This window comes from Pan troglodytes, chromosome 12, assembly GCF_028858775.2.
Source record: "Pan troglodytes isolate AG18354 chromosome 12, NHGRI_mPanTro3-v2.0_pri, whole genome shotgun sequence".
Taxonomy (NCBI): Eukaryota; Metazoa; Chordata; class Mammalia; order Primates; family Hominidae; genus Pan; species Pan troglodytes.
The window spans coordinates 51815193-51839785 of NC_072410.2; the positions used below are offsets into that span (position 1 = coordinate 51815193).

The following is a 24593-nucleotide window of genomic DNA, read 5'->3' on the forward strand; positions in this document are numbered from 1 at the left end:
TAATTCACTTTTAGGAACTTCTCTGACAGATATACTCACACATGTGGAAATGACCAAGAAACAAGTTTATTTATTTCAGGATTACATATAATAGCAACAGATAAGAAAATAACCAAATGTCCACAAATAGGGTACTGGTTATATGATATACATTATGATCCACCTAGTCCACTTAAATGGAATATTATGCATCTATAAAAAAAAACAAACAAAAAGTTATTTACACCCCAAGATATATTGGAAGAAAAAAGTTATATAACTGCACTGATTTCCATAGGCATAAACATTATCTGGAAGGACATATTAGAAAGTCCTTGAACCAGGTGGGAAGTGGGTGATGGGGACAGGGATGGGAGAGGTTTTTCACCGGATACTTTTTAAAAAGTGCAGTGGCTCCCACCTGTAATCCCAGCTATGTGAGCACTAGAGTCCAGCTTAAACCCAAAATAGTGAGACCCCCATCTCCTGATGTCTGAAAAAAAGATGTTTTGATGAATTAATTATCTATTTTACAATTACCTATTACAGTAAATGAAATATATTTAAATTGTGTGTGTAAATCTTTTGAAGCAGTAATTACACTGCTAGAAACTTATCCCACAGAAACAGTCAAAGGTCTAGAAGACCCCTGCCTTAGGAGCTTACTTCACAGTGTTTATATTAAGGAAAAACAACCCCAAGGTCCCTCCAGTCTTTAGGGGAATTAGGCTTTCCCCAACTAAAGGAATACTTAATTCTACAGTCAAGGGACAGCAAGAACTGGTTCAGCAGAGAAGATGATCACTGCAGATTAAATTTTTTTGAAATGGTAAATTGCAAAACAGCCTATGAAATATAGTTCTGCTTTTATTTATTTGTTCGTCTATAAGAGCGTGGAAAAATCTCCTGGAAGGACTCGCCCAGAATTGAAAACAGTGGCTGTTCCTGGGATCCTTCTTTGCTTCCGGTTTTTAAAAAAATCGAGCTCGTATTACTTTTTGAATTTAAATCGTCTATTTACCTGTCTACATTGTAGGTGTGGCCCTGCCGGAGGCTGTGCCTCGTAGAGTGTCCTTTGCCCGGCCCTGGCTTCCGCAGCTCCGCGGGTGGACGCGGTGGGCTGCCAAGTAGTGGGGAATGGAAGGCGGGACAGGAGCTCTGAAAGTCAATGTCTCCAGCAAGACGCTAAAGAAACCGTGGCGTCAACTGCGCGGTTATTTTTGGCTCCAGCCGTGGGCTGCAGCCGTGTGAGCCGGAAGGGGCAGGGGCACAGATTTATCCAGTTATTTCTGTCAACCCTCTGGCTGGCTTTGCCCGTGGAACCTCACACCCGGCTGCCGCCGAAAGCCGAAAGCCGAAAGCCGAAAGCCGGGAGACTCACCATTGACTTTACGAGCGGCCCAGCGCTTCCCAAGACCTCCGCTCCAGCCTAGGCCGGCCTCTAAGCCGCCACATATATGCGGGTTTTCAGGTTTTGTAATTCAGTGCTTCCCAAAGCTGCGGATTGCAGAAACAAAATTCCGAAACTATGGGGTTGTCAACTTCATGTTTTAACTATTATTCTATGTTCTGCCATGATCACTGTTTCATATAAGAAGGACATTGCAACGTCAAAAAATAAGATAATATTAGAACACACGTTCTTCCGTGAGAAGGCGTTGGCCGCCTAATACCTATAGAATTATGCCATGTTGATGAATTTTGTCCCGTTTAAGTTATTCGAGAAGTATTTATTGAGTGCCTACAGTGCACTAAAAGCATCCGGGAAGATCGCCTGGATTTGGTGGGCACAGTGACCACCTCCTACGTGGTCTTTGCCTGGCTTCAAGGGAAGCGGGCTCGGGGAGCCCGCCCCCTCGACTTTAGCGGGGAAGTCTCTACCCAGCTGTTTCTGGCCTGACTGTGGGAGCTGGGCAGAAACAGCTTACATTTATGGGAAGCTGCGTGCCAGCAGCTTCAGCCAGGATCGGTCTGGCACACAGTGAGTATGCATTAATGTTTGTAGAATAAGTTAAAGAACAAGAAACGTGCGGTAGCTCAGTCCTGTAATCCAGCACTTTGGGAGGTCGATGAGGGAGGATCGCTTGAGCCCAGAGGTTCAAGGTTACAGTGAACTATGATTACACCCTTGCACTCTAGTCTGGGCAACAGAGCAACCACTCTATCTTAAAAAAAAAAAAAAAAAGGAAAAGAAAAGAAAAAAAAGAAAGCATAAAAGATGTTAAGGCCACAGGGGAGATGGTTCAAGGAGGGCCCTGAGCCTTTACAAGCCCAAGCCTCCACCAGGACCTTATAGCACACTCCTCCAGTCTGGCACTCACCCTGACTTTCCGGGTGCATTCACCCTGGCTCTGCAGGCCACATCCAAGCCTGGGGCTGCTACCTCTTTCTGCAGTGCTGAATGTCCCCAGTCAGCATCCACCAACAGTGGGAGAACCCAGGACACTGAAACCCCCAACTGCCTTCCCGGATGAGCTGGGTTGGGGGTATGAGGAATGAACTAGCCTCCTAGACCTGTCTCGCCGCAGGGATTGGTGGGCAGGCCCATGCAGCGTTGGTGTCTTCTATCAGAGTATCTTGAACTGGGGTACAGAATCTGCAGATGCACAGCCAGGTAACCGGCTACTGGCTCTCCAAGGGTAGTCAGGTCTAGCATTATTTGTGATTTTATATTAAGCAAGGAGCAAATAGGCAAAATTCATATGCTCCACCTCCCACCATTAAAATAGAAATCAAAGAAATGTAGCCAACAAGAAGGGAGCCTGCAGCCAAGGGGTAATTGGGGAAATGGCACCCAGGCCAACGTGATGCATAGACACCCTCTCTCCTTACAGGTGCTGCGCAAAAGAGGAAGACTTGAGCCCGGTGGCTTTGACTGACTGCGGGTGCATGCCACTGCCATCTCCTCCCTTTCCTGTAGCCCCAGGTACCCACTCCTTGTCCGGGCTTCCAAAGGATTTGGCCTCCTTGCCCCTCGGACTCCCCAGAAGCTACCTGGGGGACCATCCCTGAAGATGCAGGTGTGTGGGGCAAGGGGATGCGGTGGCAGTTCCATGGGTTCCTGGGTCTACCAGACCAGGCGGGGAACAGAAATCGCCTGAGGAGGGAAGGAGCTGTCTAATCTTCCTGAACCGTTCCCTGAAAATGAAAACTGGGCACACAAGACACACCTACAAGATGATTTTTCGGGTTGCCGGTCTGCTTCAGTGTGTGTTTGTGGGGGTAAGGGTTATGGAAGGGGGGGAAACAAAAGAAGACCCAAATGAGAGGGCCCGGCATAGGAATAGACACGCTATGGGAATGTGGGCCTCCTGCCGAAAACAAGTAAAAGGAAAAAATAACGTAAAGCAACTCCAAGAAAACAAACAAACAAAAAAGAAACCCTCTACAAATGCTAAAACCAAAAAATAAAAACAAATACAAAAATCTCAAAGTGCAGTTCCTTGCATGAACCATTTACACCTTTCCACGTCTGCCTGGGGGGCTGGTCCTCGGTTATCAGGTCTATTAACAGACTCAGATATTGAGACTAAAGTCCTGTGGTCCTTACTAAACGCCTGCTCAGCAGGGCTAGGCCTGCGGCCCGGCCGATCTCCCCAAGCCCAGTGACTGTTGGTAATCCAAGCAGAAAGCGAGCAGAGGCCGGCCGGCCCTGAGCCTGGACCCGGCTGCTGGAGGCGAGGCGTCTGTCCCTGCAGTAACCTCCCAGCCAGAGCCCCGAAGCTGCGCCCCCTTGTATGGCTTCTTCAGACGCGTCTCTGGGAGTTAGGGCCCCGGCGGCTGCACGCCATTGTGCTGTGTGTACGAGTTCGGACTTGGGTGTTTCCGGAGCGTGGGTCCCGACTGCCCGCGGATTCTCCGAAGGACTGGACTCCACTAAGGTCAATCCCACCCGTCTCACGGCGGGAATCGCCCAGCCCAAGCAAGAGGCCTGGGCTTCACGCGTCCCCTCAGCCCCCAGCCATCCGCGCATCCATGCAGCTCCCGGGTGAAAGCGTTTTTGCTGCTGGTGGTGGGGTTGCAGCGAGTCACTTCTTCAAGGGATCCTGCAGTCATCCCACCCTACTGCTCCCAGACACAGGGGTTCGGAGGGTTTCGAGTGGGGTTTGAGGACCCGCTGGGGTGGCTGTCAGCCCAGAGAGGCCGCTTTGGGTGAGCAGGAACGGACGCCACGCATTGTCTGTAAAAGTTGCTGTGTTGGGTGACGCTGGTGGACAGAATTTCCCGGATCTATCAAAATCGGTCGTTAAATTCGCGTCTGGATTAATTTGGGAAACAGGTGCGTTTGAGCGTGCAGGTGGAGCATCGATCGCGGGGTTGTAGGGAGTCTGGGGTCAGAGTTGTCCACCTCTTCTGCCTGCTGGGATCCCAGCTCCACCGAAAAGCCTGGTGCTCGGCCACTGCCCTGTGCTGTTTGAGCCACGGCTCAGGCGGCCTGTTGTTCTTTGGTTGCTTCCTGCCTGCCTTTGGCGTAAGGTTTCCAATATAAAACAAAAGGATTTCCCCGTCCCCGCCCTCACTGGTCTAGGGACTGTGCACGCGGAGGTGTGGAGCGGCCTTCTCAGGCCTTAGGGTCCAAATGGGAGGATCGCTGCGTCCGCGGTGCGATGTGCGGGGTGCCTGTTATGCGCCCGGCCTATCATCTCAGCAGCTCTGGTCCGTGCCCATGTGTGACATGAAGGAGTCTTCATTTTGAGGCAGGAGACGCACCACGTTTGGCCTCCTTGGCTCTCCACCCTGTATTCGCAGAGGCTTGAGTCACTGGCCCAAAAAGGGTCCCACCAAGGAGATTGGGGAGGGCTGCACTGTGTGGTCTGCAAGATGGTGCTAATTTTCCTTTACCATTAGTGGCTTCTTAACCCCTAGGTGCTCACCTCCAGTACAGCCCAGGCCCTGGGCCCAGAGCCAGAAGGAGGGGGAAAGGGGTGACTTGGGAGAGGCCTCGGACAACGAATGTCCACTGCCCCACCCATCAAAAGTGGTTCGTGGGTCACCTCAGAGCTACACCCTTCCTTCTGTCAACAAATGTTTATGAAGATCCTACTGGGTGTTTGCAATTTTATAGACATCACCTCTGATTCTTGGCAAGTCCTTTAAGGTAAGGGCTATGGGTCCCTTTGTAAGATAAGGAAACAAGCAAAGAGAAACAAAGAAACTGGTTCAGGTTTAAAGGGCTGTAAGGTCAGTAATCTAAACCAACTTTGCTTAACTCTGGTGCCCAAGCTCTCCTCCTACTCCCTGTGCCAAAGGACTCCCTCAACAAACCTGCCCCCCCACCCCCCTGTGGTATGCCCTTAGGTGGAGGAGTGCAGAATGAAAGGGAGGCAGAAAGGACCCAGAAGGGGTGAGGCCTCCCCAAGAAAGGACAGGTCCTGGGGAGGCCCCAACCCAACATTGACATAGGACAGCAAGGGCAAATGCCTCCCTTTTACCTTTTAGTGGTTTCCTTCCAAAGGCTCTTTGGGAGGATGTGTTCTCTGAGGTCAAGGGCAAAGTGTATTGAAGGCCTATGGAAGGAATGTTCATTCAGGGGCCAAGGCAGTTAGTTCAGACTTTCCTTCACCAGTGCCAGGCCTGTTTCATTGATCAGAGCCCTGAGCCATGGTGGGACTGCCAGTAACACAGGTGACCCTGGCTAGGAGAGATTAGTGGCAAATCACATCCTGAGCGTTTCAGGCCCATAATAACCTCCCTATCGTTAAATGGGGAAGGGCAGAGGGATTTATAAAAGCCCCATTTGCTTTTCATTTCTGTCAAGTGTGTAAATATATCCTCTATGCCTTATGTCTAATATTTCGATTATATTTTACAAATGCATTGGCACCTCTGTGTGTGCACATACATTTATAAAAGTACACCCCCTGAAGATGCACACAGGCTATCTCACATCCAGTGCAAGCCCATCTCTGCCTGGCTGTGGATTGCTCCCAGCTTGGGTGGCCCCACCTCACAGGGTGGAGGGTCACTTTTGAATTCCACTTCCTATGAGTTTACCTCTGAAGGCTATTTAATTGACATCTGTACACAAAACTTATTTGCTCTACATACAGGGTTAGTAGAGTGAGAGGATGTTAGGTGGGCACAGAACTCACAATTGTCCTGGGGGGAAGAAAATGTCCACCCATAGGTGGGGTTCAAGGTGATGAGTGTCACAGGCAGTGACTTTAGATCCTCCCCTGGGAATGTGTGGGATTGGAGGACTGATTTCTCTGGCAGTCCTACAGATATTTTTAATGGAACCAAAAGGTCTGCTTATGCCTTCACTCAAGACATCCCACAGTCTAAAGAATAAAATCGGATTTAATCCCTGGTGCCCAACAGGTCCACACACCTGCTGGAATTCCTGATGGTATAACTGCCTTGACTCAAGCAGTCAACTATGAGTAGCAGTGAGCACCCACTGTCCCAGTGACATCTGGCACCAGGAATGTTTCCCAGAGCTAAGGCCCCTGTCTCTGTATTCAAGGCAGTCATCAGTCACCCTCACACTGGGCTGCATGCATGCTCTACCCTCCAGTCCCCAGAGCCACCCACACCCAGCAGCCGCAGAGAGGTAGTGCCCAACTGGCCCAGGGTGTCCCAGTCAGCTTGAGGGTAGCCGAGCTCAGATCAAACATAATCCCCTCGCTGGAACGACCCAGGGCCAGCTTCCAGCCTGTTCGCCTTCCCCAGGCGGAGGCCAGAGAAATCCGCTCGGGCCGGTAGCCTCCAGAGGCCCAGTGGCTCTCCGGAGCGGCGCGTGTGAAGAGGCTGGAAAGAGGCAGCAGGAGGAAGCCGGGAGGAGGGAGCCCAGGAAGGAGCCTGGGGGAGCCATTACCGCCAGTGGCCTCTTCTGGCGCTGGGTCTCCCGGTCCCGGGGCTTAGGGATGGAGGAGGCAGCGGACTTCAGGCTCTGGCCGCGGCCTGGGGTCGGGCTGAGGGCAAGACCCCGGAGTCCCCTTTCTCCTCTCATCTCGCCGGGCGAGGCCCAGATCGAGGGAAAGCGGAGCCCTTGGCATTGCGAAAGGCTGGCGCTGGGGACCTGGGGAGCCTCGGCCTCGCGGAGAGGAGGACGGGAAGAGCTGGGTAATCGGTCGCAGTCCAGATGGAGGAGCTTGCAGGAAGAAGGTGCTGGGAAGGCGCGTTCGGCTGAGAGGAATGGCCGGGAAAGACGAGAGGAGGACGAGGGCCAAGGGAGAAAGGGAAGGACGTGAAAGGCCAGGCCGCGGGAAGGCGGCGCCGAGAGCCGGCTGGGCCCAGGCGCCGCGAGGAAGTGGGAACCGAGAGAGTGAAGCACAGCGGGCTAGCGCCGCGCACGCCACCCTCCGCGTCCCGCGCCGTCTCCCCTGGGCAATCCGTGCGGGTCCCGATTGCCGGGGACGGGAAACGCGGCTAGGCAGGAGGCGAGGAAGCACCCCGGCCGCCCTGCAGAGCCGGGGCCTTTTCCTCCCGCGGTTGCCGACGCTGCTCCCTCCACGTCCTGTCCCCGCGGAGCGCGCGTGACGCTTTTCTCCGCACTTGCCTTGAGGGTCACGGGACGGAGACCAGGCTCTCAGCATCCCGCACTCCATTTCTGCCCCCGCCACAGTAGCCGTTCCGAGTGGGCCTAGAACTAGGGGACTGGCCCGAGAGGCGGAGAAACGGGGACCGCTTCGGTCCCATTCGCTGCTTTGTCCCTTGCACTCAGCTTAATGTCCAGCACACAATAGACGCTCAAAATAATATTTGCTGAATGAATGACTGGATGACGAATGAATGAATATATGAATTGAGAGGTATCAGCTGCAGCTAGGTCGGGGGCCCCAGTATGGGTAGGGTGAGGGTCCAGTGGAGCAGGGCCGCGGGCTGTCCCCTTACCTCGCACCAGTATGCGGCGGCAGTGGTCTGCCTCGCCGGGCCCGGGCTGCCCGTCGCTGTCGGCTCCACTCTCCCTGGAGCCTGCGGGACTGGAGGCTGAGGTCCCAGCCACCTCCGTTGGGCTGTGGCCACCGCCATCAGCTCGCAAGTCCTCCGCTCCGCCGCGGTCTCCGCAGCGCCCACCGCCGCCACCAGACTCCGCCCGGCGCGCGGGGCCCCGGTCGCGCTCGGCGCCCCCATCGCCCATGCCGACCGCCACTGCCAACCCCTCTACGGCGGAGCCAGCCTAGGCTGGCCCGGAGCGCCGCTCCCCGCCCCTCGCGCCCCCGCTCGACTCCTCCTCCTCAGGCCCCGCTCCCGGCCGCTGCTCCTCCCCTCCCTGCTGATTGGGCGGGAGTCAGGTTTCCAAGACTCCCAGCTGCGCCGGGGCTCCGCGCCAGGGGGAGAGGGGGAGGGGAGCGGTGGTCCCACTCCACCCCTAGTCTAGCCCTGCTCCAAGCCCGGCAGAGGGAGACTGGGGCGGCCCTGAGGAACGCCGTACACCCCCTCCTAAAGTTGATAAACCTCTCCTCCCCTCCACCGTTCCCCTAGCCTACTCACCTCCCCACTCCCTTCTTTCCCAGAGAAGCGCAGCCGCTGCGCTCCGGCCGGTTCAGCAGGATCAATAACCAAAGTGCGCAAAGAAGGCGACCTCGGAGAGACCTAGCAGAGAACAGGAGGTTGGCCTTGCTCGGGCGCTTGGCGGGGTGGGGTCGGTGGGGGTGCTGGAGGCGGGGGCGCAGGCCTAGGCTCAGTGCGCCAACCCCTAGATTTATACCCACACCCACACTCATGAACCCAGACCGGAGGACCCCCTCCCCCGGCCCTCCTGGAAGAGGAAGGCAAGAGTGGGCGAATGAGGCTAGTAAAGTGAGGCAAGCAGACCGACTCACCCGCATCCCCGGGGGAGAGTGAACACGCACACAGACAGACAGCCGGTTGCAGGCGCCCAGAGGCTCGAGAATAAGGCTGAGACCGTGGTAGGCGGCAAAGTCCTGGGTTCCCCGCAGGTCTGAGGCCGTCACAGGGGACCGCACCACGAGACAGGGATAGAAGGTGGGGATTTCCTTGCTTCCCCCGCGGAGCTTTCCCCGTGCTCTGTCGCTGTCCCGGGTCCCGCCTTCTCCGAGGCTGAGGAGAGGTAAAGGGCGGAGGTGAGCACGGCTGGAAGTGAAGCAGGGTCAGGCTGTGAGGAGCTGAGCAGCTGGGGTCCCGGGGCGCAGCCCTTTGAGGCGTGCGGATCCCCACCATTTACTGGAGAGGCCAGCGCTCTCCCGAGCCTAGTGTCTCTCTCAACGCACCAGAAGGGGCCTTCTTTGACTCAGAAGGGGGCCTGGACGAAAGATTGAGAACGAAGGTGTGTGTGCAAATGTGTGCACGAGCAACAAGGCCTGTGACCCTTCCCCTAAAGCACTACAATCTCAGACTTTCCTTCGTTTTTCTGACCTGCTGGCGTGAGCAGGGTGCTTTGGTCTGTCCAATAATCTGGTTAAGGGTGTCTGTGAGAGCTGGCGTGGATATGCCCGTGAAAGTGGCTGTAGCATGGCTGAGTGTGTCCCTGGTGCAGTCTCCATTATCCCTGTGAGTGGGAAAGCAGGTGTATGAGTGTGTGCGTGTTTCAGTGGCATAGTGTGTGTCCAATGTGCATGTGAATGGTTGTGTGTTTCCGATGCCAGATGTTCCCGGCAGAAGGTGAGGTTGCGGGGGACACACACCAATTATTTAATTGAGTGATTAACAACTACTCCACTTAGGGTATAGAACCTAGGAAAAGGGGAGGGTAAAAAGGGCAGGTCGGGAGGTCTTGCTGGTAATACTAACGGAAAGAAGGGAAGGGAGGAAAGAAGAGGGGAAGAAAGGAAGAAAAGAAGGAGGGAAGGAAGGAAGGAAGGAAAGAAAAAAAGGAAGGAAGGAAGGGAAATGCAGCCACAAAGTGATTTGGGTTGGGGGGCAGGAAAGGTGGGATTGAGCCCAAGGCTTAAGTCACGGTTCAGAGGGAGAGCAGCGTGGACTACCTGTAGGTGCTGAGAGTTTGTGGGCCTGGGGCACGGGGCTGTAGGAATGTATATGTATGTAGGAGGGAGGAGTGAGAAAGAGGTTTCAGGAGGGTCCTGGGGAAAGTGTGACCCAGTGGAACCGAGCTCGAGCTCGGCTGAAGGAATCCATGTTGCATGATGTGCGGTGAGCTCTGCACTCTGTTCCTCCCGGCCAGGCCCTGGGAGTGGCAGTGAACTCCTTAATGACTGCCATGCAGGTCAGACCCTCTCCCTCTCCATCCGCCAAGCTCCCCAAAAGTCTTGTCTCTCACCCAACCACCACTTCTACTCTGCACTTCAGTTTTTTGCCTCTCTGGCTCTCTCAAGTTTATTTTTATTACTTGAGTAAGATGCATCTAGTATACAAAAATTATAAACAGAAATATAAGCAAACACTCGGCTTGCCTGGACACTGCACCCCTACCCCTAGCTCTAGCGGTTCTGCTTGCTGCAGATGAGCCCCCAGTTTCTGTGCAGACAAAAACGGAAAAACAGCACTTGCTGGACCGTGCCAGGCTTTGTTTGTTGTCATCGTTTTAATTTTTCATTTCACAAATGGCATCTTTCCACACCAGTAACTCGGGTCTTAGTCCCGGAGTCCTCTTCCAGGGCCCATGGATGAGGTCCTAGGTGTCAGCACACTCCTGGGAAAGGTCAGAAGCCTCCCATAGAGTCCTTCGGAGCCAGGACCCCGGAGGTTCTGGCAGCTTTCTCTTCCCTGTCTGCCCCGGGGAGCCTTGCAGGGAGCACTGCCCAGCTCCAAGCCAGCTAGGTGTTGACTCTTGGGTGTTCCAGTCTTCTCCTTTCTCCTGCACCCTTTATTCTTCCTTTCTCACGTTCTCTCTTGGAGGTATGAGATTCGGCCTCCCTCAGGAATCCTGGCTTTCTCTTCTGGGCAGGTCTGGGTAGTGGGGCGCCAGCCCCGGTGCACGTGCATGCGGGGATGGAGTAAGGAAACCAGGGTTTCTGTGTACGGAGGCGCCGGGGTGTGTATGGAGGAGGAGTGGAGAGGAGGACTGGGTCTCCTCACCGAGCCCTTCCCTGACTAGTCAGACCCCTTTCAGGCCGAGCTGGGAGCCTGGCCAGCCTCTGGAACACAGGTTCTTGAACCCCAGGCCGCTTCGGCCCCCGAGCCTCCCTGAGCTCGCTGCCTGGGCGGTCTAGTTCCCCCCCAAGAAGGCGCTTTGTGCAGGAGCCACTAGGCTCCCACCGGCGTCCTCCCCTTCCTAGAGACAGAGGACATCTTGCCTCGCTAAGTCCCCCGGGTCCTTGGTGAGGAAGGCTGGGCCACATGTGCCCGGGTACAGACACATGGTGAGGGTGTACTGGGGGATGTAGGGGTGAGGTACCGCGCCTTCAGAGTATGTGCGTGGGTTGGGGAACAAAGCGTGCGTAAGTTGGGTCCCTGCCTGGGTCTAGAGGAAACTTCCTGCCCAGTGCAAGACGGACGCAGAGCTGGAGGAGTGGTGAGTCCGCCTGGCACGAATTCACTGGGATCAGGGATTCCTCATTCGAAGCTGGGACCTGTCCCGGGCCTGCTGCTCTCCTCTTCACCTTCAGTCTCCACCTGCGGCCTCACTGTGATCTCAACCCGCCAATACCCCAGGAGCCCAGATAGTTTCTTTCGACTCTTTACTTCCTCTCTTTTTTGGTAAGATGATTGAGAAACTGAACCTAGGGGAGTTGGAAGGGAGATGCCAGACGGTGGGGGGAGGGCAATGGTGGTTCAGGTCCTTCATTCTCAGTGGGAGGAATGGCAAGACCTTCGGCAGGGAGGGGCACTCCTGCTCCCACATCCCCTTAGAACTGGAATCCCCTGGGGTTTCTCCAAAGCCCGCTGGAGTCGGGTAAAGAGGCCATCCTCTCTGGATTCAACCTTGCTCAGCATCCTCCGCCACCCTCCAATTCCTGCCGCCTTTTCGGGGCGTGGGCCCGTTCTGGTCATTCCCCCGGCACCCTCCAGACCCGCACCACCCGCCTTCTTGCCTTTTGGCCGCTCAGCGGGAGGGACTGACCTCCCGAGCCTTCGTGGTGCTAGGAACTGGATCCCTGGTGCCTGTGGATAAATACACTCCCCTGCCCCCTACCCCCAACACCACGACCCGCAGCAGCCCTCTCTAGGGTCGGCAATGTGAGGCCTGTGCTGGGTGCTAGGGGAGCTAAGGGATGTATGTGAGTGGGTGGAATTCGTAGGCCAGGCTCCCCCAGACACTACCCAGTACCTTTCTGCAGAGCCGTTCCGTCCTTCACTGCCAGCGCTCTGGAGCACTGGCAGAGCCTTCAGTATCCGGTTCAGGTGCTCAGAACCTGTGTCCAGCATTCTTTCTTCTTTCGTATCCCTCGGGGTGCTCTGGCCGGTGCACCAGGCCGGCTCTCCAGGCCGGCTTTCCAGGCCTGGACTCTGTCCTGCTCAGCTTGGCTCCTTCGGGTGGGCTTGCCTCTAGCTGAGCCTGGGGCCTGGCCTCTCTCCGGCGGTGCGCAGGCGTCGGGTGCCTTCCCGGGCTCCTCCTGCTTCTTTCCTTCCTCCCCTTTGACCCCTCTGCCTCTACGACCCTGTTGCCTCTCTCAGCTAGCGCATCTCCCCAGCCATTTCAGACCCAGAGCCCCAGAGGCTCAGGCAGCCTGGGTTCCTCAGCTCTGCTCCACTAACTTTCTTTTTGGGTCTCCTGCCCTCCTCTCTCCTCGCTGGTTTTGGGGCCCACCTTAAGGCCCTTGGGAAATCCTCAGCGGCACTTGCCGTCCTCCCCAAAAATCCAGTCTTTGCCTGCCATTCTGCTCAGCCATCATGCAGGAATGGGAGTTCTTCTGCAGCTAAAGAGAGCTGGGAGCTTGGGATGAGCAGAGAGGAACAATCCTCAAAGAAACCACTCAGGGAGCATAAGTGAGTTGGCAGAAAGCCTCTGCACCCTGCTTCCTTCTCCAGCCCCCTGTCTGTGCCCCACCTCTAGTGCCTGGGATCCTGACCTCTGCACCAGCCTGTTTGGGAGTGACCCGCTATCCCACCCGCTGCTAGGGAAGGATTGACATTTTAAGATGAGATGGTATTGGATTTTGGTATTTTTACAGTAAGTATTGTTATTTTCATAAAACAATAAAAATATATTTATTTCTGAGAAAAGTAGCAGCACTGAAAGTGAAGGAGTTAGCTCCAACAGTGAGACCATAGGCAGTTCCTTGGGGTGTCCAGAGAGGTGGGAGAGCTCCTCAAATTCCACTGTGTAGGCCCCTCCTGGATCACTGGCCCCTGCAGGCTCAGTCACTGCTCATTTCAGACAACACAAAATGACCCGTGGCATGTCTGTACTGGATGCCAGTGTTGCACTCTGGGGTTTATGCAGGAGAAGGACCCGTGGGCTGTAGGGGCACTCTATGAGCATGGGTGAGAGGTTACCCCTTAGTGGGGAACAGGGAACCCAAGTTTGCTGTGCTGAATCTGCCTGGTTCAGGGTGAGAAGCCAAAGACTCCAGCCACTGCACCACCTCTGGACCCACCACCTATCCAACCTGGCGTTTACCTTCTCTGGCCTAGGCCCACAGGGTCTTCAGTTGGCCTTGTGTGCTCTGGGCTGCAGGACAATAGCTTCCGCTGCTGCTGAATCCTTCCCTCTGCCACCTCAGTGTGGGTTTCTGGACCTAGTTTCCCCTAAGACACCTCTAGGGCACAGCAGGGAGCCCCCTAAGGCAGCACTTACCTGCTTTGCACCCCTTTGCTCCATCTTCTCTGCCCCAGCAGGGATTCCAGCCAAGTGGTGGGAGCTCTAGAGCCCGTCAAGATTTGCTGCCTGTGTGCCAGGCCCGATGCAAGGTGCTGGCAACTTTGCTGATCTGCTGAGCCCCAGGGCCTACCCAGGAGGGCTTCCACCAGGGAGGCTGTGGGCCTAGGCTGGGCTGTAAAGAAGGCCACACCGGAGTGACCACTGCTAACATGCCAGACCTGAGGAGATCCTTTAGGTACCTAACCAGGCAAATATATATCAGGCAGTACTGCCTTGGCTGTGGCCTTGGCCCAGGGTCAGGAAGCTTAAGGAAGGAGGCAAACTGGAGTTCTCAACACTTGCCACATATTAAATCACCCAGACAACTTAAAATGACTGGTGCTCAGCTGAAGACCAAATGGCTCCTTAGTGGTTCCTAGTGGCCATCCATATATTTAAAAGCCTTCCAGGTGAAGCCTGGTTAGGAACCACCTGAGGGCTGGGGAAGCTGGCACTTTGCTGGAGCAAAGGCCAGTGGTGATCAGCATGCTCTGGTTCAGGAAATGAGAAATGGTCAGGACTTTAGGTGGGGTCAGGGAGGAGGCAAGCCAGGGGTGGTGGAGTCTGGGAGGTGGGAGAAGTTTTGCGGGGAGGAGGTTCATTCGGGGATGGTTGAACAGACCCAGGCAGGACACGACTGGACCCAACCTCCAGGTGTCCAGCTTAATCTGAAAAGCCCTCTCCATCCACAGGACTCAGGATTCTCCAGGGCTGCCCAAGGGCAGGGAGAGGATGGCTGGGCCAGAATAGGGAGAGAGGTCCCAGTCGGCAGCCAATGGAGACCAGTGTCCCCAGGTTCTGGAAGTGGGGCTTTTGGACTCCTGACTTGGTAATCTTCTCGTCTCCAGATTGGTCCCAGACTAGCTGGCTTCTTCCTTCTTCTCCCCAGTAGTTCTCTGTGACTCTTCCTCCTCCTCCCCTCTCACCTGATGATTTGGCCACCTCCCCCTCCCTTTGCCTCCGTTTCTCCTTCTTTTCTTTAGCCTTTCTCCCTCCCCTCAGCCACCCCTTCCCTGGGCAGTTCTGTCCTTCCTGTCCCTTGAGTCTTTGAGGCAGTTTCCCTGGTAACCTCCCCACCAACACTCTCTCCTTCCTCCATCTCCCTTTTCTTGCTTCTTAATTTCCCCTCTTCTTTTCTGCCTTCTCCAGGAGTGCCCTCTTTCACTTGTCCATTTCGGACAATTACAATCCCACTGGGTGCAGAGTTGGAATGAACAAAAGAGATGCAAGAGACTTGAGACAATCTTCTAAAACTTTTTCTTCTTTCTTAACAAATTAAATCCCTTTACTCCTACCACTCTGATTTTATCTATGTCATCCCCCAAATTCACTCAATCCTTCATCTGTTTTCTAACATGGAATACACTGGCTAGTGCCGGAAGCTATGCTAGACTCATAATTTAATGAAATACTCACAAGACTATTTAGGACGGGGGCTCAGTTGTCTCAATTTGCAGAAGAGGATACTGAGACCAAGGTCATATAGCTGGTTTGTGTGGGACCCCAAGGGCCCTGCCAAGGCAAAAATCTTTTCCCCTCCCTCCAATTTCACTCTGTGAAGGGGGCTCTCTCCCAGTCTGAGAGGTTCTCGGTAGGCTGGATTCAGGCTCCTGGCACAGCCCAGGAGGGGCCTTTTGAATTGAGGGGCAGTATCATTCACTGCAGGGGAGCTGCGGCCTCTACAGAGACTGAAGGAAACTTGGACTGCAAGGACATGGACACTTGCAGGGCAGAGCCTGGATCTACCTTGACTGGGTGGTGGCCTTAAGTTCTAGAACTATGTGTGTATGTTGTGTTGATTTTGTGTTTTGGTAATAGCTTTATTGAGATGTAATTCACATATCATAAAATTCACCCATTTAAAGTGTATAATTCAATGGTTTTTCGTGTATTTACAGATATGTGCAACCATCACTACTGTCAATTTTAGAACATTTTCATCACCTCAAAAAGAAATCTCGATCCCCCAGCCTTCTATCTCCTCAAACCCCCAGCCCTAAGCAACCACTAATCTACTCTCTGTCTCTATGGATTTTCCTATCCTGGATACTTCATATAAATGGAATCATATCATCTGTGGTTTTCGTGCCTAGCTTCTTTTATTAGCATAATGTTTCAAATTTCATCCATGTTGTAGCGTGTATCAGTACTTCATTTCTTTTTCTGACTGAAGAATATTTCATTGTATGATTAGCTCACTTTTTGTCTATCCATTCATTATTGATGGAAATTTGGATTATTTCTACCTTTTGTGTGAGCACGTCTGTGACTCCCAAACTGGTTTTCAGCCTTCAGGTCAGCGCTTGACCAGAAGAGTGGGGGAGGTTTCTTGGGAACAGCTAGATGAGCCCGGCAAGGCTTGGGAAATGCCACTGGATGGCTATGGGTCCCCAGCTAATCAGTCACCTTCTGGAAGCATTCTTTCTGGTTTTGTCCAATGGGGAGGAGCCACCTGGACTGCAGCCTTATAGGAATACAGTCTCTGGAGCAATGATTCAGAGTCATGGCTCTTGGCTAGGTTGGGTTCAGATCCTGGTTCTACCACTTAACTAGTTGCTAACAGGCTGCTGAACCTCTCTAGGCTTCAGTGTTCTCATCCATTAAGTGAGATTAATATTAGTATCAACCTCTGGAAATGTTAAGAGGAGTAAATTAATATATTCAGAGCACTTAACCCAGTGCACTTTACCTGGCACTCTGTGGGTGCTGAAGGAAAGATTTAAGCTTGTATCATTTAAGGCTTAGAGCCAAGAACACACTGTAGCCCTAATTGCTCCCTCTCCTCCTCCTGCCAGGGTGAATGAAGAAATGAGGAGGTTAGCCATGCCCAAGGGGAGCAGCGGGAGACTGTCCAGCATGCGGGTTGTGAACCCAGATTCCAGGGCCCTCCACACTGACTACCTTAGTGCCTGTCCCAGGTCGTGGGTGCAGGAGAAATGCAACTGGCTGCCAAGGCTGAGGACAGCAATTCTCCTCCCAGGTTGGCTCAACCCTCTTTTTCCCAAAAGTGGCCATTGGGCTCAGAGGACACTGTGCTGTGAGGCCCAGGCTGGAGCCCTGTCTTCATCCAACTCGGCCCTGGCACAGACCCTGGGGAGCATTCTGAGTTTATCATTCCAGTCTCATACCCAAAGCCAGATCCTGCATTTTTCCCAACCTGAGAACCCCAGCCTATTCATCAGCCTTTCCTGAGGCCCAGGGAAGAACAATTCAGGGAAGGAACAGCAACTCGAGCCCAAGAAAGATCTGAGTCCTCTGGCAAAGAGGCAAACGGAGATTGCAAAGGCTGTGTGTGTGTGTGTGTGTGTGTGTGTGTGTGTGTGTCACGGGGGAGACACGGGAGGGGGCAGGCATCATTTCCCAGGCATTTCCCACGTGGTGCTCCCGGAAAGCTCAGGGTGCAGCTTGGATCACTGGGACTGCCCTCTGGACTGTCTTTGGGGAGGGGCCTGGAGGTCAGCATGGGTGGCCTTTATATCCTTTGATACCTTTTGAATTTGTGGTGCGTTAAAAGTCAAACAAATCCAGTAAAACACAAATTTAAATGTCATTGTTAGAATGGATTTGAAGCATTTCGTTTCTGTGTTTCCATCAAGGGCAGTGGCTCACCTTTCCTTCCTGACTGTGCCTCAGAGAGGTTGCCTACAGTGACTTACCACTTAGGCAGGTCTTCTTTTCGTCTTTGCCACTAGTCACTACAAAGTAGGTAGGTCTCCTTTTCATCTTTTTGTCCTTTTTGTCTTTGCCATGCCTTCTGTGCAAGCCAGAACACTGTACATTCAAGGTCACTAACCACCTGTCTCCCATGTCCCCAGTGCTAGGAAACCCTCAGGTTTAGGGCCCTGTTGCCTCAAGCAATAATCATTTGCGATCAGTGATCTGTGTCACCTGCAAGCGGGTTCCAGACTGACCTTGGCAATCAGGAGCCAGGCATCTCTGGCACCTCTTCCTAGGTCACCCTCTCTCTGGTTTCCCCTTCACCATGTGAGCCAGAAGCTCTGCTCTTGGGCTCAGGTGGGTCCCAACACAAGCATCCAAGGCCTGTCTGCTGAGTGGCCTATTGTCCATGGTGAATAGGAGGGGTTACCTAGGGACTGGGTCTCTAGGAGCCACTGGCCTGGGTGGGACCAGGCTAGAGGAATTCTCTATCTCTTGACCCTGGGAGAGGACTTTCAAAATGCAAGGGTGAGGAGCTGAATGACAGCCTGTTTTGGGTGACTGTTGGGCCTGTGTGGGAAGGCACTGGCCACTATCCAAGGCCCTCTAGAGGTGGCAGCCTCGGGGGCCCGTCCTCTTACCCCAAGATGCTGCTAGGAATTTATATCTACTGGAAACAGTTCTCAAGGAGCTGTTGCACATTCTTTGAAATATTTGTCATCTAACAAATGTTTATTGAGTTCCTAAAATATGCCAGGCACTAGGGGACAGCTGTGAGCCAAACAGACTCGAATAGTCGGTCATGTAGCCTATATCACTGGAGATGGCCAACCTTCCAGGGGCAGTCAGACTGATACAGGGCCAAGGCTGGAACCCTGGAGTTTGATCTTTGGGGGTGGGAGGAGCATTCTACCTGGTTGTTTACATGTTGCGCATACCAGGGGATAAGTCTAAGTATCCGATTTTTTTTTTTCCTGGCTAGAAAACAGCCTCTGAAAATAACTCCCCTTAAATAAATGCTTTTTACTAAGCCTCCATGGTCCTGTAATAAACACCAAGAAGGGGAGTACAGTGCCTTGTGTTGGGTTCAGTTTGCTTACAAAACAAAACAAAACAAAACAACCCCAAACAAACATGCAGACCCTTGCCTTGGAGGTGTTTGTGTGTGTGTGTGACCTGTGTTTGTAAATGTGTGTAGTGTGAACTAATTTCATCAACTTTTAAAATAATGACTTTTACTTTTTTTTTTTAAGAGACAAGGTCTCACTCTGTCGCCCATGCTGGTTGCAGTGACACGATCACGGCTCACTACAACCTTCTACTCCTAAGCACAAGCTATCCTCCTGCCTCAACCTCCTGAGTAGCTAGGACAACAGGCAGGCACCACCACACTCGCCTAATTTTTTATTTTTATTTTTTTGCAGAGAGGAGGGTCTCGTTATGTTGCCCAGGCTGATCTGGAACTCCTGGCCGCTAGGGCTTCTCCCTCCTTGGTCTCCTAAACTGTTGAGATTACAGGTGTGAGCCACCCCGCTCTGCCTTTTCTTTTTTTTTCTTTTTCTTTTAAAAGGAAAACATGCATCTAAGAAAAAATTCTAAGCAGCACAAAAGATTAAGAAATGACTACCAGGTGTCTCTCCAGAATCTCAGCCCCATCCCTAGAAGCTCAAGCTCTCGTCCCATCTCACTCTCCGGTTTTAAAAATGAGATCAAGTCGCCCTGTCCGCGGTTCCTCCTGCCTGCCCGCCTCGCCCGCCTGGCGCTGGCTCCTAGCGGCGGGTCTCCTGCTTACCTTTCCTGCGCCCTCACTGCGCGCCAGCCACGTGGGAGAGTGCTTGCTTCCCCACAGCGTCGCCAGCTTGGTGTGTTACCGAAGATTTTGATCTTTGTGGGTCCGATGGGTTTCTTAAAGAAAGACATGAATTATGCTAGGGAAACAAGAGGAAGCAAGAGAAGGGCAGAATGTTTGAGGCAAGAGACGCTTTGCTTGGGTCCTGGGGGTGCGAGCGCGGGCTGGGGACAATGCGGGGTCAGTAGTTGCCTGATCTCCAGATCACACCTGCACTCAGAGGCGGGAAGCCCTTATCCTGGTCACAGCCGCGCGAGCGGAGAGAGGCGGCGGGGCGGCGGGGTCAGCGGGAATTAGCGCGCCAGGGCCGGGGCGAGGGATTGCCGCGGGGCGAGAGTTCGGGACGGGATTAGCGGGTTCAAAAGCAGGTCAGGGAGAGCTAAGCAAGGCGACGAGGTCCGCGCGAGGTCAAGGTCCCCGAGAGAGGCGGGTTCCGGACTGGGCTCGGGAAAGGCAGCGGGCATTGCGATCGCGGGGAGGCTGCACCGGGAAGCCCAAGTTCCGAGCGCGTGGAGGGCTCGGCCGGCATTCGAGTGTAGGCCGCGCCCTCTGACGGCCGCGGGGCGAGGACACCTCTGACCATGGGCCTTGGTCGGGAGGAATGAGCGAGGGGCGAGGTGAACCCGGGTACGAGTGCGCGGCAACTTCAATGAATGTATCCGAGGCCGCCAGGCGCGCGCGCCGCAGATCTGCGGAACCGGGTTTATCTATTCGTCTTTTACATCGTAATCCCGTTTCCTTTTATTTTTACAACACTTTTTTTTTCTGGCAAGGGAGGTCATCTCTTAGGCAAACAAACAGTCAAAAATAAAAATAAAAAACCGCACTGAACAATGCAAAGAAATGTTCTTGGCAGGAGCCAGTCTCTCCCGCGTCTCCTGGCACCTGTGGCCTCCCTGCGGAACAGATCCCAGAGTGTGACACCTTCTGTGTAAAAATAATCGCAACCCACACTCCACCCTTCTGTGCGTCCTGCACACGCACCAAGGGAGAGCTGGAAGGACAGCCGAGGGATACACGCTCTTCCACGAAATAAATATGTTTTAGGGGTGTGTGTGTGTGTGTGTGTGTGTGTGTGTGTGTCTGAGCCTCTGACTTGAAGTTATTGCAGAAGGTATTCACACATTATTTGGGTTCTCTCTTAAAGAGCTCCTGGGTTCTCTCTTAAAGAGCTCATGGGAAACACACCTGGCGGTACTGTGGGATGCGAAGTGGGCGCCTCACTCGGAAACCCCGGCCTTAGTGGATGATCTAAGAAAAAAAAAAAACCCAGATGGACGGATACATGGGCACTTTCGGGATCGCTGGGTGCAGGCCGCCGTCGCCATTTCCACCGTCCACTACTCCAGGCACCTGCCTCTCTTCCCCAGCCTTGGCCTTTAGGTCTCCCTTCCCGCAGATGTCGCCTGGAGAAATGGAGCCCGGATGCTCAGGCGCGCGGCGTGGTATCCCCAAACCCGGGACCTCTGTTTTGGGTCTGGTTGATTTTCCACGGAGAACCGAAGAGTCCGCTCCTCAGGGGCGAAGTTTGCAAGTCCTTGGGGAAGATGGGACGGGGGCTGGGGCGCGAGTGTGAAAGGACAGGAAAGGAAGGAGAGGGGAGAGAGAAGCAGGCTGAGAAGTGGGGGAAGCCGCGGAAGCCGGCAGCGCGGGAGCGGAGACGCGGAAGCCGGGTAGGGGGAGGGGCGGACTGGGACCAGGGCGAGGGGCGGGGCCGGAAACGGGCGGACTCGCGCCCTAGACAAAGCGCGGCCCGGTGGGCGAGGGCCAGCTGCTCTCCCCGCAAGGTCTCCCGAATCCGGGCTTTCGCTCGGCCAGCCGGCTGGTTCTGGTGGGGACGCGCAGGTTGCTAGTGGGGAAGCCAGTCCAAAGGGATCGATCGCTGGAGAAACCCCACGCATTCACCCAAACAGCCTTTGGCTCAGGGTGGCCGGAGCAGAGCCCAAGGGTCAAGGGCGAGGGGCCCCTTCCCTGCCCTTTTGTGCAGGTGGACTCTGTGGCCGTCGTTGTGTTCTGAGACCCCCCTGGGAATGCCACTGTCGGGCCACAACCCCGACTGGCAGGTCAAGGTGCAGGAAGTCCCTCCATTAGAAATGCTGGCTGATATTACCCTGGCTGATATTACCTTCTTTTTCTCAGTTTTACAGTCATATACACAATGGTAAGACTCCTCTTGACGCCACTTCCAACCTCTGTGCACTGTTCGCATGGCTAGAACAGCAATAATAGAATTGAAAGCAGGAAAAATATCCCCGTGCTACCCCTAAAAGACTCAGTCTTTTTTTTTTTTTTAATGTGCATCTTTATTTTGCATAATGTTAGTCCTGGTGAACATGTAGTTTTGTATTCAGTCTTTTCTACTTGAGGCCACACTTCAGTATTTGCTATGTGCTATGATCCTCATAAGTATACTTTTCAATGGCCGAGTAATGCTCTATTATGTTACTGTGTAATTTACTTAACCGTTCAATTACTTGATATTCTTCCGTGTCCAGTTTTTCTGTATAAAAATAATACACAACCTAAAATCTTCGTGTATATAGTTTTCTCCTTTGGGGAGGATTATTTCTTCAAGATTCTTACTGTTTCAGCAGGAAGGGGACATTTTCACTACTCTCAATAAATTGCCCAAGCGCTTCCCAAAGCAATTTACGCAGGCATTTATTTTCGGGTCATTATGGGCGTGGTGCTACCGGTCAGGAATGTCCAGACTAAATCAGTCCCACCCTTAGAGCACTTTCCCTGCACCCCAAGCCTCTGGGAGGCAGGCCCTTGGAGCAAAATTTACCGCGCAAAGTGGGCAGCACCGTAGGGAGAGGAAAGAAGAGGCAATGGGAGCCGGGGAGTGGGTGAGGGGTGTGGGGGTTCTTTCCCCAGCCTGGAGAAAGTCAGGTAAGGCTTCACCTGACTTAGCAAGGAAGTGAAGGTGACTCCCGAGTACAGCCCCAGGCAGGGGTTTGTCAAGTAGAAATAGAGAGAGAAACATAGAAACCTTTGTCTGCACAGGCTGCAAAGTTTGTTGGGTTTGGAGAGGTACGTAGTGGTTATACGCTGCGCGGGATCATAAATGTGGGTGGAAAAGTCCAGGAAAGTGGGATTCTCGCCATCCAGTCCAAGGAAATTGGAAACAGACAGCCTGGTTATTGCGCATTTGCATTATTTTAAACGGTTGCTGTATTAATAGAGGCATGATTACATAATCATTATTGTTGTAAATTATGTTTTACTGAAAACTAGTTTACATTTCCTTATTTAAAAATACTAATTTCTTGCCTTCTGACTCTTGAGGCTGAAGAAAGAAATAGGAATTGTCCTTTAAGAAACAATTTCTTCTCTAAACCACAGTAATATGTATTTTAAATCATAAAAGCAATACGTATATTATTTGATTTTTTAATAAGAATATATTCACATAAGATTAATTTAAAGATTATAAGTGAACACAAACTCATAAAATAATCAGACAAGTGTATACAAGTCCTTCCTTAATCCTCTCTGCAGAAGTAGCATGGCTTATAGTTACTACGTTGCATATGTGAACTATTTAGATGTTTTTTGCAACAATGATTTATATTCCCTGCCACTCTGCAAATTGCCTTAAAAAAATAGGTCATAGTTTTCTTACATGTTAATGGAAGTAGCTCTATCTCATTCCTAGCAGCTGTCTTGGTAACATTATATAGATGTTCCATCATTTTTTTGTCTGTATTAAAAAATTACATATTTGTTTATGTGGTTGTATTTTATATAATAAAAGTTCAAACAGTGCCAAAAGATAAAGATAAAACATGACACCTCCCTTTATGCTTGTCCCTACTTCTACCCCATCTCATTCCTCAGAAGTGTGAAGTGAGAAGTTTGGGGATTGTTTCGGCAGCTCCCCTCCCTAGTCTGTTTTTAAAATAGTGTATTTAGGCCGGGCACGGTGGCTCATGCCTGTAATCCCAGCACTTTGGGAGGCCGAGGTGGGCCGAGGTGGGCCGATCACCTGAGGTCAGGAGATCACCAGCCTGGCCAGCATGGTGAAACCCCGTTTCTACTAAAAATACAAAAATTAGCTGGGCGTGGTGGCTAGCGCCTGTAATCCCAGCTACTCCGGAGGCTGAGGCTGGAGAATCGCTTGAACCCGGGAGGCGGAGGTTGCAGTGAGCCGAGATCGCACCATTGCGCTCCAGCTTGGGCGAAAAGAGTGAAGCTCCGTTTAAAAAAAAAATTGTGTGTTTAATCTCTTTAGACTGAGCACTCACGCACTCACATTCTCCTTCTCCCTGAATTTCACAATCCCCTCCTCCAAACCACTGGGTTGTATTTACTGTTAGTCTTTGTTGTCATATATTCTCACAAAATAAGCTCTCTTTTTTGGTGTGCGTTTTTATTGTATGTACATGGTATTGAGTTTTATATTCCATTTTAAATATTATTTAAAATTTTTAAAAACAACTTCAAATTTATGGGAAAGTTGCAAGAATATTACAAAACTCTAGTATTGTCTTTAAGCTGCAATTGCATTATCATTCTCTTATAAAATTATTTTTATGGAAGCATTTGAGGATAAGTTGCAGACACCATGCCGTTTTACTATTAAATACTTTCGCGTGCATTTCCTGAGGGCCATCACCTACATGCCACATTGCAGTGATTAAAATTAGGAATCTTAACATTGATATATAATCTTCAGATCTTATTCAAATTTCATCAATTGTCCCAATAATATCCTTTATAATATTATTATTTTTTTCTGGTCCCAGATTTAATTCAATATTACCCATTGCATTTAGTTTTTAAGTTCTTGTTAGCCTCCTTTACCTGGAAACAGTTTATCAACTTTTTTTGTGTATGTTTGTAACAGATATTTTTGAAGAATATGGACCAGTTAGTTAGATTGTATATATTGGAGTTCCTTGTTTTATTTTGAACAGTCTGAAACTTACAGAGAAATTGTCAAGAGCATTACAAAGAAACGCCCTCCTCCACTTACCTGTTTGAACTCAAGTTGCTGACATAATGCTTTATTTTGTATTTCTAACAAACAAGGACATTCTCCCTTGAAATCGCAATGCAATCATCAAAATTAGAAAATTAATGCTATCACAATTGACTCCTCAGACCCCCTTGTCAATGGTTCTGCAAATGTCCTTTATTATTAAAAGGATGCAGTAAAGATGTATTGCAGTCAGTTGTCACGTCTCTTTAGTCTCCTTCAATCTGTGACAGTTAGTTCCAGTCTTTGACTTTCACGGCCAGTTATTATGTAGAAAGCCCCTCGGTGTGGATTTATCTCATGTTTCCTCACAATTCAATTCAGACTATGCATCTTTGGCAGGAATATCACAGAAGTGATATTGAATTCTTCTCATTGTGTCCTATCAGATGGTACATGATTTTGATATATCCTGTACTGGTGATGTTAACTTTGATCATTTGAGTAAGAATTAAGTTTCT

The 24593-nt window shown here is 51.9% G+C and overlaps 1 protein-coding gene and 1 long non-coding RNA gene across 2 annotated transcripts in view; both read right to left on the reverse strand.

The window, feature by feature from the left end:
* VAX2 (ventral anterior homeobox 2) overlaps positions 1–8161 on the reverse strand; it is a 33424-nt gene extending 25263 nt beyond the window's left edge. The window contains exon 1 of the mRNA XM_525781.7: positions 7816–8161. Within this exon, the coding sequence (XP_525781.2) occupies positions 7816–8062 (247 nt within the window). The 5' untranslated portion in view covers positions 8063–8161. The remainder of the gene's footprint in view (positions 1–7815) is intronic.
* Positions 8162–18698: 10537 nt separating this feature from the next.
* On the reverse strand, positions 18699–20817 carry LOC134807765 (uncharacterized). Its single transcript, XR_010149023.1, has 4 exons — positions 20509–20817; positions 20340–20402; positions 19095–19207; positions 18699–18862 (listed from the first exon to the last, which is right to left on the reverse strand). It is a non-coding gene; the product is annotated as an uncharacterized LOC134807765 (long non-coding RNA).
* Positions 20818–24593: the final 3776 nt, after the last annotated feature.